The sequence below is a fragment of the Equus quagga genome, chromosome 4 (assembly GCF_021613505.1).
Source record: "Equus quagga isolate Etosha38 chromosome 4, UCLA_HA_Equagga_1.0, whole genome shotgun sequence".
Classification (NCBI taxonomy): Eukaryota; Metazoa; Chordata; class Mammalia; order Perissodactyla; family Equidae; genus Equus; species Equus quagga.
Window position 1 is genome coordinate 96651795 of NC_060270.1, and position 14432 is coordinate 96666226.

The 14432-nt window shown below is 34.5% G+C and overlaps 1 protein-coding gene across 1 annotated transcript in view; it reads left to right on the forward strand.

Moving 5' to 3' along the window:
- Positions 1-12533, forward strand: part of KCNJ3 (potassium inwardly rectifying channel subfamily J member 3) — a 144516-nt gene extending 131983 nt beyond the window's left edge. Inside the window, exon 3 of the mRNA XM_046657902.1 lies at positions 9133-12533. Coding sequence (XP_046513858.1) covers positions 9133-9719 — 587 coding nt within the window. The 3' untranslated portion in view covers positions 9720-12533. The remainder of the gene's footprint in view (positions 1-9132) is intronic.
- The last annotated feature ends 1899 nt before the right edge of the window (positions 12534-14432 follow it).

Sequence of the window (14432 nt, forward strand, 5' to 3'; positions counted from 1 at the left end):
AAAGCATAGAAAATAATCAAGATTGACATATTACAGACATATATTTCATTAATAATTATATCCCTTGCGTTTTTGTTGGTGATAATCTCTACTGGTGATGAATAGATTGCTGATGGGTGTGGGAGCTCTGACTCCTTCTAAAAGTTGACTTCTCCTGCCCTGACAGCTTTAACCTTTCCTTTCTCCCTCTTCCTCCATCCTTCCTACTGTCTCTCCCCAAGAATGCATTGAGCATCTAATACCCGGCACAATGTTGGGTACTATTGATGCCAAGGTAGATGAGAGCTCCCTTAAGAAGCTTATTCTAACTGATACATATCTGTAACTCTAAGGAATAAACAAATAGGAAATGTATCCTAAAGGTACAACTTGTGCCTTTGCACAACACAATGTGTGCAAATGTCTTTCCTCACCCCAGAATGTGTGTTTTTCTCGCATGGTGGATATGGACTGTGTGGCAAACTACTACTCATTTTTCAAGACTGTGTTTAAACATGGAGGTTGAGAGGGTTGATTCTTCACTCCATTGCCATAGCACCTTGTAGTTCAGCACTTAGAAGAGTGCCTGGCAGAAAGGAAATGTTTAACAAATTAATAAATTTCGAGTGTTATTACTAATTGAAGTTAATTGTGTACGTCATTAAGATATTTACAGTACCTAGTGGGCAAGGAATGTGAATGTGTGTGCCTGACAAGTTGATATATTTAAAAGACAATAAATTAAAATAGAAAAATCAGGAAAGACTTCATAGAATTATGATGTGAGCTTTGAATATAAGGAATTAAATAGGTGGAGCGATGGGAGAGGATATTTCAAGCAGTTGAAACACCATGGGCCAAATAATATGCATGGAAAACAGTAGTTACTAATGGGAAAGTCATCTGTTCAAGAAACTGGAGCAGAATAACACAGAGATTGAAAATGCTGCTCTGGAACGGGAGGTCTTGAGTTTATATCTTGACTCCTGTCATCTTTTGTCATGTGATGTTGGACAAGCTACTTCCCCTCCTGATACCTTGGTATCGTTTCTGTCGTATGAGAAAAAGAATAGTACATACTTCATAGAGTGCTGGGTAGAATTGTACAATAATATACATAGAGGAGACAAGATCTGGCATATACTTTTTACTATGTGTTGTGGTTATTGTTATTAAGATTTTTTTAAAGAGCTAAAACTGTAAGGATAACTTAGAACTAGATTTTGAAGGAACTAGGAAGACATGATGGTAAATTTGGGGTTTATTTTTTATTTCTTATTTAAATTTTATGTATTTATTTTGTTTAAATATCACATGTTCAAAAGTTACTAAGCCTCATCTCCTAATACTATCACATTAGGGGTTAAGACTTCAACCTGTGAATTTTAAGGGCTCGCAAACATTCAGTCCATAACACCACACAAAGTGGTCATGAATGATGTTGTAAAACAAAGTTTTAGGAATATCTTGAAAAACAGGAATTAATATAAGCATTTAATTATTGTAATTAGTATGTGACATTTTTAAAAAGTTGACATGTGCGTTCTTACTTCAGACAATATTTCAAAAGTTCTTCTTCCCTATGACGAGGGATAATCTTCCCCAAAATAATTAAATTCCAGCATTATCTAAAAATGTTTTGTTTTCTTTTCAGCTAAAAATTTATTACATTTTCCCTTTGAAAAATATCTTTTCTGATGTTGATCTTATAATATGGGATATTTCTCAACAACTGGGTTACATTATACCTATACCAAAAGATATTTTGGAAGCTAAAAATCATATCTTTCCAGGATGGATTTAGGTGGCATGAATGGATTTAGGCAGGTATTGTTTTGATTCTGTAATTGACCTTGCAAGGAAACACATTTTAATACGTACTATGAAGGAAAAGAGAAAAAGGTGTGCCGAGAATGGAGCATTTACACTGTTAGGTTAAGGGAGTGATAACTAGTTGAAAGTGTATTGGGCGAATACTGTAATGCTGCTACGTGAACTGAGACTAGAGAGCTGAAGGTAGTGCCTTATCATGCAGCAGAGGAGTTAGCTGTATTTTGAGGGAAGTAGTTGCTACTGTAAAGTTAGTCACATGTGTCCAGGGCAGACCAGGTTGGCAGTGCTAGCCCTGACTCAGTTTATACTGTGTGTAACAATAGGTCTTTCCTCATACTCCAGATAAGTATAGACAACATGGTCTATATCACGTTAATAAAAAGTAACAAGGTGAAATTATTTCATTTGCTCTGACTTGATTCTGCAAAGTGAGGTGATCACTAAAGAATTGAAATATCTAAAATGGAACTCTAATAATAATAATGATTAATAATAGATACTAATTACTGAACTTTATTATTTACCAGGTAATATGGGAGAACTATTAAATAGATTATATCATTTATAATTGTAATCACCTTATAAATTATATATCATTTATTACTACCACATATTATAGCAATCAAAGTTTAGATAATTTAAAGAATATGCCTAAGGTCTTACTAATAGTATATGATTAAAAGAGCAACAATCTCAAGCTTATATGCAAAGCCTATGTTCTTTTGCTTAATATTACCCTGAGTCTCTTAAATATATTTTCAGCAGTGTGAACATGAATTCTCTGTCATATTTTTCTACCTGCCATTAACCCTTAGTACCTGCACTTGTAGTCCTTCTGAGGAGTCTAAGATTTTGCTTTATTGGTCGTGGTTAAAAATCTATTTTCCTCTCTTTTCTTCTTTGGGGAACTTAGAAACCTAAAGCATTACATTTGAAATCTTTATTGCTAAATTTCTTATTGACTTTATTTTCTAGCAAATATAATTGGGTTTTTTTCCTTTTACTTATTTATTTATTTTTTTAGAATTTTGTGAGCTAGCTTGAGCAGTAATGGCAAACTGATATCTGAGAACACATTGTAAGACCAAGTGCTTGTAAATAATAGAGGATAATATTGGGTTGAATCCATGCCAGAAACTTCTGCTTCTCTCTAAAAGTCTGTCTGAGCAGAATATGTTGTGCTTTAAAGGGATTCCATCTATTTGGAAACTGGTTTCTGGGAGCAATTTATGTATACTTAATAGCTTTGCAACCTATATCCCAGAAGAGCCCTATGCCATAACTTTAGTATTATTTTATTTATTTGTTTATTTTTTTGAGGAAGATCAGCCCTGAGCTAACATCTGCCAATCCTCCTCTTTTTGCTGAGGAAGACTAGCCCTGAGCTAACATCCGTGCCCATCTTCCTCCACCCCACATGTGGGACGCCTACCACAGCATGGCTTGATGAGCCATGCCATGTGCTCACCCGGGATCCGAACCGGCGAACCACAGGCCACCAAAGTGGAACATGGGCACTTAACCGCTGTGCCACCGGACTGGCCCCTACCTTAGTATTATCGAGCAATGGTGTACACAGTGTCTTTATGTTTTATAAACAAGATAAAAAAAAGCATCACAGGCTTCCTCAGAAAGTCTATAGTTTAAATTTGGGTTCATCTCAGTGTAACACAACAGAGAGCATGCAGAGAATGCCAAGTAAGCTTTTCAGTTGTATCTCAGGAGTAGGATGAAATTTTGGAAGTACTTTAGGCAAGAAACAGCTACAGACCTTATCCAGTAATCCCCAGGACAATATGTAGGGCAGTCTAGGAAATTACTTTGTAACATAGCACATGCTATGTATGCTAAGCTATTAGTCAATTCAGTTATTAAAACCACTGCCAATCTGAAGAAAAATTAGACAAAGAGCATATATTGAAGGAAGGAAAACAATACGTTACTTGGCTAAATTTTTCAGTTGTGTGTGTGTATGTGTATAAATGAAATGTGTAGAGTAATCATATAGCCTGCATTTAGGGACTCTTCTGGAAGAAAACGACCAATATTTATTGTGTGTGCAATTTACACATATTACTTAATTTCAGTGAATCTTCACAATATCCATGTGAAATCAGTAGAGTGGGCCTTCATTTACAGATGATGAAACTGAGGATTAAAGAGATTTAGTAGTCTTTTCAAGATCACACATTAATTAGTGGTGGAGCTGAGATTCAAGCACCTTCCTCAAAGAGTTGTGAGGATTCAAGATAACATGTAAAAGCTGCACAGAAAGCTACTTGACCCAGAGTAAGGCCAGTAGAGGTATTATTCTTATTACATGGCTTCTTTGAAGGAGATTTGCTTTTATTTGGTGCACACATAATAAAACACAGCCATCATTATAGGCGAATTCTCTCTCCCCTCCTCCCTCCCAGCAACTTCTATATTAAGGTTTAGATAAAGCCTCCGCAGTGCACAGGTTATTGATTGCTTGATATTTTCTGTGTCACAGCATCTGGACATTCCCCTTGGCCTTGGTTATATTGTGTTTAACCATCTCGTACCCACCTCATGTAGGTGACCTCTGCACCATCTCTGACCAGGAGAAACAATAGAGAACAACTGAGTTAGAGGTATTCTGAAAGGTGAATTGAGGACTTGTCAAAAAACAACTCGCTTTGCCGTTTTCACTTAAAAAGCTTTCTGACTTCTCATTTGAATGAACGTTCAATTCAGTTAAAGAGAGAAACGTAATAGCATGCTGTAAACGCAGACTCAGGAGAGGGAAAAGTGAAAAATAAAGAGGCTAGGCTTCTTTGCCTCTATCATTTTAGATTGACAGACTGAAGCTGGAATAAATTAGATTAAGCAATAATATATAGCCTTTTTATTCATGATTCAATGCACAGAATAAATCTTTTTTTCACAAACTGTTTTTCCTCTGAGGATTCAGAAGTCCCAGCTATTTCCAGTGGCAGCATCTGTTGCTTTGCCAGTTTCCACAGAGATGAGCTCGTGTTGATTTTCATCACATTTGTTCAAGTCTGGAATCTGGTGAAAGCATGCAAACAGTGGCATTGCCAATTACAAGGTGCAATCATATAGTCCCCTTTGAATAATGGTCTTCACCTGTATTTATTTTGATTAAATGCCATTTGCGACTATAAATCTAAGCATGTATTATTTTAAAATAAGTTGGCTTAGAGTAAGAAATATCATTAAGGTGAAGCATTCTAGAAGGAAGAATGCCATGATAGATTCATGTTCTTAGAAAACATAATTATATTTTCTTTAAATCTTCTCAATTGAAATCTGTATTTTATTTTTTTCAACACTATTTTGGGATAGCTTTTGTAAAAAGAAGTAGCTTTTCATTTGCATCTTATCTAAGTACATTGTCTAAACTGCAGATTGACCATCATAGACATTTTCCTGTTGTCCAGCTTATAGTGCTTCCGTGTCATCCATAATGTTGATTGCACATTAATATTCTGCACATTAAAATTCTGATATTCTGAAACTAGATTTAAAACAATGATGTTGTTGAATTGGAAATATCTGATATTTGTGTACCTGCATCCAATGAAAATGTAAATGGAACAGCAAAAGAACAAACAAAGGTTGAAGAGCTGGCAAAGGTTCTTGGTATAATTAGCAAAGTATCAAAGTGGATTTTAGTCACTCACCTTGCTGCAGGCCTTTTTAATACACCCCAGGTTTCTACACTTAATTTCCCCTGCTATTAGAGATACGGAGGTGGAAAATGTTGTGAAACCCTAAAAGTTGGGAATATATGTAATGTATCTTTTTCTATATTTTTAAATATTTTGAATGTTTAATTGTCTGACCGTTTCAAAAAAGAGAATTGCTATCTGATATCTAGTGATTTTTAAATTTAATTTTCTAGATTACTAATAAGCGACAAATAACTAATATGTCAGCAATCTCCAATTATGTTAATGCATTATCACTAATTTCCAGGAAGAACAGGAAATGCACGTGATCACTGCAGAGGGATAAAAACAGCAGTCGCTATTGTGTATTGCCTGAATACCAAGCACTATTCTGTGCACTTTACTTACCTCAAACGCTCAATCCCCTTATAAGAGAGGGTATTGCTATGTCTACTTGGTAGAAGAGAAAACTGAGCCTCGGAGAGCTTTAGGTAATTTTTACAAGCTTTTAGTAATGACATTGGCAGCCAAATTCATATACTTTTCAGTTATACAAAGGTGTTGCCTCATTAGTTTGCTATGGCAGTAAGTGAAGTTAATTTCATACAGCAGAATAAAATCCCCGCCTTACTTTTCAATAAAAAATCATCCACTTGTGTTTTAGTAACAATGCTTACAGGTGTTTGTATGTGAACAAACGTCTGAAATACCTGTTTCTATTGTAGACTCCTAGCACCTTAATGATACATGGCCTGTTTCCCCAAAGTGAAAACATTATAAGATTTTATTTCCTCCATTTTCCCAAGTTTCTCTAGTTCTTTCCATAGGTTCTGGTAACTACATTAGAAACAACTCAGGGTAAACTTTGGGACTAGCAGTGTGGTATGTTATAAGGGTAGACAATAGGGACAGAATTTTGATTTTTATTTTCATATTCCTTTCCTAATGTAGAGAAAAATGTCACTAAAATAAAATGGGCTAAGATGGCGATAGTAATCAAATTTAGTTTCAATATTTACTCTATTGTTGTTAGAAATAATTGAAGAAAGTTAATAACTTACTTCAACTTTTAATTTATACCTGCGTTTACAGTGATCAAAGGACAAACCTACAAGCCTATGTTATGAAGGTAAACACTGAGTTATACTGACTGTGTGCCCTCACTTCAGATAATTCTACCTGCCAGCAATTTTCACTGGAGAGAGTTTTTAAAATTAAAATGAGGTTGTAAGGCAAGTATTATCACATGACAGTAAATACACATTTATGATTTTTTTTCTTAAATTTAAATTAATCTGCTGGACTGGAAAGATACATGAAGAATTCATGTCAGTAATTGCTTTTGGAGAGAAATTAAAGGATACCTCTTTAGCTAATAAAGGGTATTATTTATTTGTGTTAATATTTCGTATCTTAGTGGATAGGAACATCAACATTTATTCTTTATTTGAAGTACTTTGCCAGATCTTTAAAATTCTTAAAATAAAACCAAGTAAATATATCAGGAAATACATTTTTGAAAATCTTTTCAGAATAAGTGCTGATGTGTAATTTTTTTCTCATGAAATATTTAGTCAGAGGCTAGAAAGTTATTTGAAAATACAGAATACTACTGTGTATATGCCCTTAAAACTTACAAATTGCTTTTTAAACTCATTTTGGTATCTTGATATATAACTGTTTTGCGGGCTATTCCTGATATAATATTGATTATTGAAGACTGATATTTGGTCACCAAGAGATGTCCACCAATACAGGTAACTTGATAAATTGTTTAGAATCAGATTTGCAGCTAAAATCATAGAGACGTCATGGCAAAGTAAAACCAGCAACAAAACCCCAGAAATTAGAAGAATACCACCTTTTCTCTCTAGCTTCCTAGATCTGTGACCAAGGAAGGTCAAGAGATTTAATCTCTCTGAGCACTGTTTTCTTTTATCTTTAAAATGGACATAGGAATGTTTTCTTACCAGGCTGATCTTGAGGATTAGAAGTACTATGGAGAGGGGCTGGCCCCGTGGCCGACTGGTTAAGTTCGCGCGCTCCGCTGCAGGCGGCCCAGTGTTTCGTTGGTTCAAATACTGGGCGTGGACATGGCACTGCTCATCAAACCACACTGAAGCAGCATCCCACATGCCACAACTAGATGGACCCACAACGAAGAATATACAACTATGTACTGGGGGGCTTTGGGGACAAAAAGGAAAAAAATAAAATCAAAAAAAAAAAAAAGTACTGTGGAGAAAGTCCCTAACACAATGCCTGAGATGTGGTAGGCATTTATGTTTTATGTAAGTTTCTTTAAAAACTGTCTGGAAAAAGATGGTATATAAGTGATAACGTCTGATTCTCTGGTGATATATAACTATAATATCTATGAGGCAAGATTTTGGAAGAATTCAATGAAGGATCTAATTTATCTTCAATAAAGCTTTTTAATTATTCATTTTCTCCTAATTTTAAGTGTTGTATGTATGATTACTAGTCTGGGGGAAAAAGATAGAATATCCCTTTATCCAAACTATTCTGGGCTTGAACAGAATAGAAATTATTTATAAAGTGACAGAGGGAGAATTGTAATGAAAGAAGAAAAGGTAGAGGAAAGTACTGAATTTTGCAACTTACAGAAAATTGTACTTTTTGACTAATATAAAACTGAAATTTGACATCTGGTTTTAATTTATTCATGTACTTCCAGTCTTCGCACAATGAATATTCAGAGGTTGACTGATTTAATAGTAACTCAGTCTAAATATATGATTTATGAGGAGAGCACAGTTGAGTAAATCACAGTGGCAGGAGGTGAATGATAACTAAGCAACATTAGTATATAAATAGCAAATTTTACACCTGATATCCAACATCCAGTTTCAGAGATTCCTATAGCAGAAACAGAACTTGAAACAAACATTGGCCCGGATTACTGATTTTAGTATATGGATTTCTAAAACTTAAGCAAAAGTTCATTCTGGCCATAAGAGTCCAGAAGAATGGAACTACCACAATGACTTTCCATTATCCGACATAGAAATATATTCTACTTTTACTCATTTAGCAAAACCTTGGGATAGTTATCTTTGCTCTCATTTCTAAGAGCCAACTATTTTTAAACATTATATACACATTGTACATTTCTGTCCATGTTGTTTTATTTTATGAGCACAGCAGTCCTGTGAAACAGGTTTGGTGTTCCGTGCTTGACTCTACAGAAGAGGAAAGTGATACTCAGTTAAGTATCTTTCTTAAGTTTACATGGTAGTAAAGTTTGGATTCAAAGTCAAGTTTGTTTCATACATCACATTGCTTCTTGAATGATGGAAAAGGATTATACGATTTCTCCGCATGTCTCCTTATAGAGACATATGTTCTGAAATCATTCTATGCCATTTTTCCTTTTGGTTTATGAATAATAAACAATTAATTATGCTGTGATATATTAGCCTCCAAACATGATCAGGAAAAGTGCTCTGTGGTTTGCACTGGAGGAAAGTATATGTATCAAAGCTAGTAAGGTGTTAAAACTTTTAACATATTGTGTTATTCAGTTTACTCAGAGAAACAGTCAAGATTAAATAAGAAAGTAAAATGAATTCCTCAGGTCAAACCAGCTTTACGTGTGCTTCTGCTAGGCATGATTTTTCAAGGATTTTCTTTTTGCTTCTAGGGATGACTTGTCAAGCTCGAACATCGTACACTGAAGATGAAGTTCTTTGGGGTCATCGTTTTTTCCCTGTAATTTCATTAGAAGAAGGATTCTTTAAAGTTGATTACTCCCAGTTCCATGCAACATTTGAAGTCCCCACCCCACCTTACAGTGTGAAAGAACAGGAGGAAATGCTTCTTATGTCATCCCCTTTAATAGCACCAGCCATAACTAACAGTAAAGAAAGACATAATTCTGTGGATTGCTTAGATGGACTAGATGACATTAGTACAAAACTCCCATCTAAGCTGCAGAAAATTACTGGAAGAGAAGACTTTCCCAAAAAACTCTTGAGGATGAGTTCTACAACTTCAGAAAAAGCCTACAGCTTGGGAGATTTGCCCATGAAACTTCAACGAATAAGTTCAGTTCCTGGCAACTCAGAAGAAAAACTGGTATCTAAAACCACCAAGATGTTGTCTGATCCTATGAGTCAGTCCGTGGCTGATTTGCCACCAAAGCTTCAAAAGATGGCTGGAGGAGCGGCCAGGATGGAAGGGAATCTTCCAGCCAAATTAAGAAAAATGAACTCCGATCGATTCACATAACGAAACACCTCTTTAGGCATTATTTACTGTTTGGTTTAGTAATAGTCCAATATTTGGCAAATGAGGTAATCCTCTCGAAAGAATCTGAGAGGTACATTTCTCCCCCAGTCATATTTGCATATTTGAGAACCTTTCCTTCCCAAGTATTGCTACTGTGCAGAAAGCAAAAATTGTGAAGGGAGGACATCATAAGGAAGTTCTTATTAATGGGCATGTATTATCACATCAAGCATGCAATAATGTGCAAATTTTGCATTTAGTTTTATGGCATGATTTATATATGGTATATTTATATTGTATATTCTGGAAAAAAACAAATATATATATATATATATATATATATTTAAAAGGGTGGTACTCTCCACATTTCTAACATATATATTAAGCCAAACATGAGTGGATAGCTTTCAGGGTGATAAAACTATATATATATGTATATATATATATGTGTGTGTATATATATATATACATATATATATCTGATAAAATTGTGATGTTTTGTTCAAAGTTGTAGTTCTTGTGCATGTTTACTTTATTAGGTTAGGAAGGCTTCTGGCATTAATTATTAATACCAAATATTTTAGCCTTAAATTATTTGTCATTTTAAAAATCTGATTTAATGTTTTTTGCTGTTTAAGGTCCTGGGAGGTTTTCAATTGTACTTTATATGAGGGAGTCACACAAATCTGTGCTAATTATGGCCCTTCAAAAATATAACCATTATCTATTTAACTTGTAAATTTTACAATCTACCAATACGCTGAAATTTTCTTATGATTTTTAAAAGTTGCTAGTACTGGGGGAGAATAAACATTGATTAATTTGAGAATTGGTCCTTTGCTGGACTAAAGGCTGGAAATCTGTTTTGTATATGATCTAATCCAAATATGAGCTCTGAACAAATGCTGGATCATTGTACTAGTCAGTAGCCAAGTTATATTGAATATATCAGAATTGCGTGAAATTACATAATTAATGGTCCCTGTTTAAAACTGAGTCAATTGGTAACACTTTCACTCTTTTTCTGGAACTTCTGTCATTTTACAAACCAATAATTGATCCCTGAGGAAACGCAACAATACAATGAAACAGATGATAAATATTTGTGCTTAAAATATGTATGTCTAAATGAGCCTCTTTTTTATTGCTGTTCTCTTGTTAGTGGCATTTGTTGTAACAGGAAAGACTTTTTTCCTCACCTGGGGAACCTCTCTCATCCCATGCCTGTCATTCAGTTCAGGAAGAATGTTTTGTATATATCTGAGAGAATTTAAAATTAGATGAATTGAAGCTATTTTACCCATGTGGTTTTTTGTTTGTTTGTTTAGTAAACGTTGATGTTATTGTTGTCTTGGATCCCTGGCCTACCAAAATAATTTTAGCAGTATATTTTTCTAACCCCAAAGTTTGATATTTATTACTCTTTAGTAGGAATCAAAACTATTGCTCAGTAGAACAACTGCAAAATAAAGATTTGGAATGCAGAGATTTTTATGAAAATTTACAAGTGCTTCTTATCAAAATATCATGGATTTTCCTATAAAACTTATTTGGGCATTGCAATCTAAGTCTGTCCAGAATTAATCTATTGCTCATTAATATGTAAATTCTTAGTGGCTGATTTGAGCTCTCATCATTTCCCAGTTTTTTAGCAATCCTGTGATGATTTTCTTAATGGAAAATTATTACATCAACAATTCTATCATTAACTACAACAATACCTTCTGGCTACCTCTGTATCAACCAAATTCTGTAGGTGCAAACATATACCAGGGAATTGTTGCCGGCAAAATGATCAACCTTGAGCATCCATCCACTGTGAATCGACCTGGTTGCCCTACCCCCTGATCTCCAAACTTTCTTACTTGCTGGGTGTAGGAAATGAAATAGTAGCAGAGGCGGAATGAGGTCATGGGTACACGCTATATTTATTATCAGTGGAAGAAACTGCATAGATCATTTAGTCCAACCACTTAAAACTAAGTAGAGCCATAATTTAATTTGGAGAGTCATTTTAATTTGTCTTTGGTACCAAGGAGAAGATAAGACCAAAAACAAACTCTCCAAATATATTCATTCATTCATTCATTCATTCATTCAACAAAATTTTTGCATGCCTTTTATGTCCTAGACATTTTTAGCTCCTGGGGATTGGACATGACTAAATCAGAGGTCACTGCCCATTTGAACACTGCATATCGGTAGGAGAATGGGGACGGGACACTGTGGAGGCAGATATAAAACAAGTGAGATGATTTCAGATAGTCAGAATATCAGTTAAGGTAAGGAAAATGGATAACAAGATGGAAAATGACAGGGTGGAATAAGAATTGATTATTTTAGAAGAGATGATTGGCTTAGGGAGGGGATGATATTTGAATAGAGACGTGGATGATCAGAAAGAACGACTGTTAGCAAAATTAATTTTTCTTTTACCTTTTCCACATGCTGTTCCTTTATCTTTTCCACAAATGTATGGGAAAAGTATGACTTCTGCATCTAATTGCAGTTTAACACATATTACTAAGTTGATCATAGGTCCCAGGTTATCCGGGAGAGTTCCAGTTTATACCTGTTGTACCTGTGTAATCATTAATAGCACTCTCTTTCACTCTTAGAATGTCCTGGTTTGGATGATACATTATATGGTGACTCTACGTTTTTGTTGAAACTAATTAAATTATGAAGTCTGATATATTTGGATAAAAATAAAGAATTGCTTTTTCTTCTCCTTTTGCTGATTTTTTGGACACTGATCGTTCCAAGCTAAATCATCTCAATTTCACATATTTCAGCTCAGAGGACTTCTTATCAGAGTGATTTCATGTAACATTAGTTCAATCTGCACATGACATGTTTTCTCAGGAGTGAAAAGTTATGCATTTTATTGACTGAATACAAAATAAACCTCTGGTATTTCCATTTCAGGGAGTTGTAAGAGCTTAAATCAAAAAAAGTAAAAGTCAACTTAAGCTAAGATAATTTTCAACTCACCAATGTGGTGACTATTGGAAAGCAAAACATAATGTGTCTATTGAACTGAATGAGTCTACTTAACAACTGGAAACTAGTCTCTTTTTATGGGATTTTCATGGTATGGCTCCTGTCACGGTAAAATATTTCAGTTTATTTATCAAAATGCTGTAAATAAAAGAGATACAATTATTTTGATAATGCTTATAGTCAGTTTAAATATTCATTCTCAGCAATATGCAAAGACACTTTTGTAAATACATACAAATTAAAAATAAGAATATTTTATCATTTATTATTTCTGAAAAATTCTGCTGCTGCTTTAAATTCTTCCATATATGGCTTTAAATACTATGAAAAGTATTTAGTTGTCTGAATACTCAAGAGCCTCTTTGTCTAGACAGGATGGAGCCACAATGGATTATTTCTACTGGAGGAAGAGTGAGATTATGCAAAAGGTGGTTTACATTCTATTTGCATCGTGAAAAATTTCTACCATTCTATACTATTGAAGACAGTTCAGCTTGACTACACAGCACATCTGTGAGCCCTACTTCAGAATTTGTGCTTGATTTACATTGTACATATTCAAATTACCATCAAACTAATTGCATTGTCTAGCATGCAATTTATAATTATTTAAATGTACAAAGTCATTTAGGTTACAAAAGTATAAATTTATGTATTGAATACTGCAAGTTCAATTTTATAAAGTCTATATTAAACTTTCAAAACGTGAATGGGTTTAATTTTTACAGTGTGCTCATCATTTTTCCACTTTCTAACAGTTAATTGCATATCTTAATTCAGTTTGTTTATCATAAGACTCCTAAATCCTAAAAGACAATGATTCAATCCATCACAAGTTGTTCCTTGGGGTTACTTTTTCTTTAGCTCCTTATTGGTGAGATGCTTCAGCAATATGGAACCTGAATTTAATCATGCAGATTACTTGAGACTTGCATTTCTTCGAGGAAGCTTCATGACCACCTTACGCTTTGCTGAATCTATGTTTCAAAAGCCACAGTAGGTAAGGCAGACAAATACATAGTTTTCCTAATTTGTTTTAAATATCAAATCACCTTTTTATAAGTGTTCAATTACTTTTCATTACAGTGTTTCAAGGGAAAAAATGTGTTCCTAATTTTTGGCGAATCATGTATGCATGTTCAGTCAAATAAATATGTAATGTACTCAGCTCCCTGGCACCTCACAGAATTAATTCAAAAAGCCAAGTTTCTGCAGCTTCTGGCCCAGTGGAGTTCAAAGAAGATGGTCCTCAACATTCAGTAGAACTTTTTTTCCAAATTCTGATTTTTTTTTTACCTAAAATGTTGTCTTGAAATCATGGCTGTTTCAGAATATTTGGGCTGTGTATGCTCAATGGCTGCTGGAGACAATAAATGTGGTAGGACCCATTATCTCCTCATTGCTTACTAAGAATCGCATCCATAACTCCTGCTTATCCTTCCCCAGCACCGCATGTCAATCACTTGCATGGTGACTTGCACATGTTATGTGAATCTTCACAACAACCCTGCATAGTAGATGGAAAATAGATTATCCTCATTTTACACTTGAAAAAATGGATTTTCCGAGAGGCTGTTTAGTGGGTTTTTAATTAAATTCACTAACAGGAGTATTGCCTGCCCTCTGTCTGAGCTCTTCTATTGTTATTTACATGCAAATCCCTAACCTTTCTTATAGTGACTGCTCCTTCTTGATTTTCCATTTGCAGGC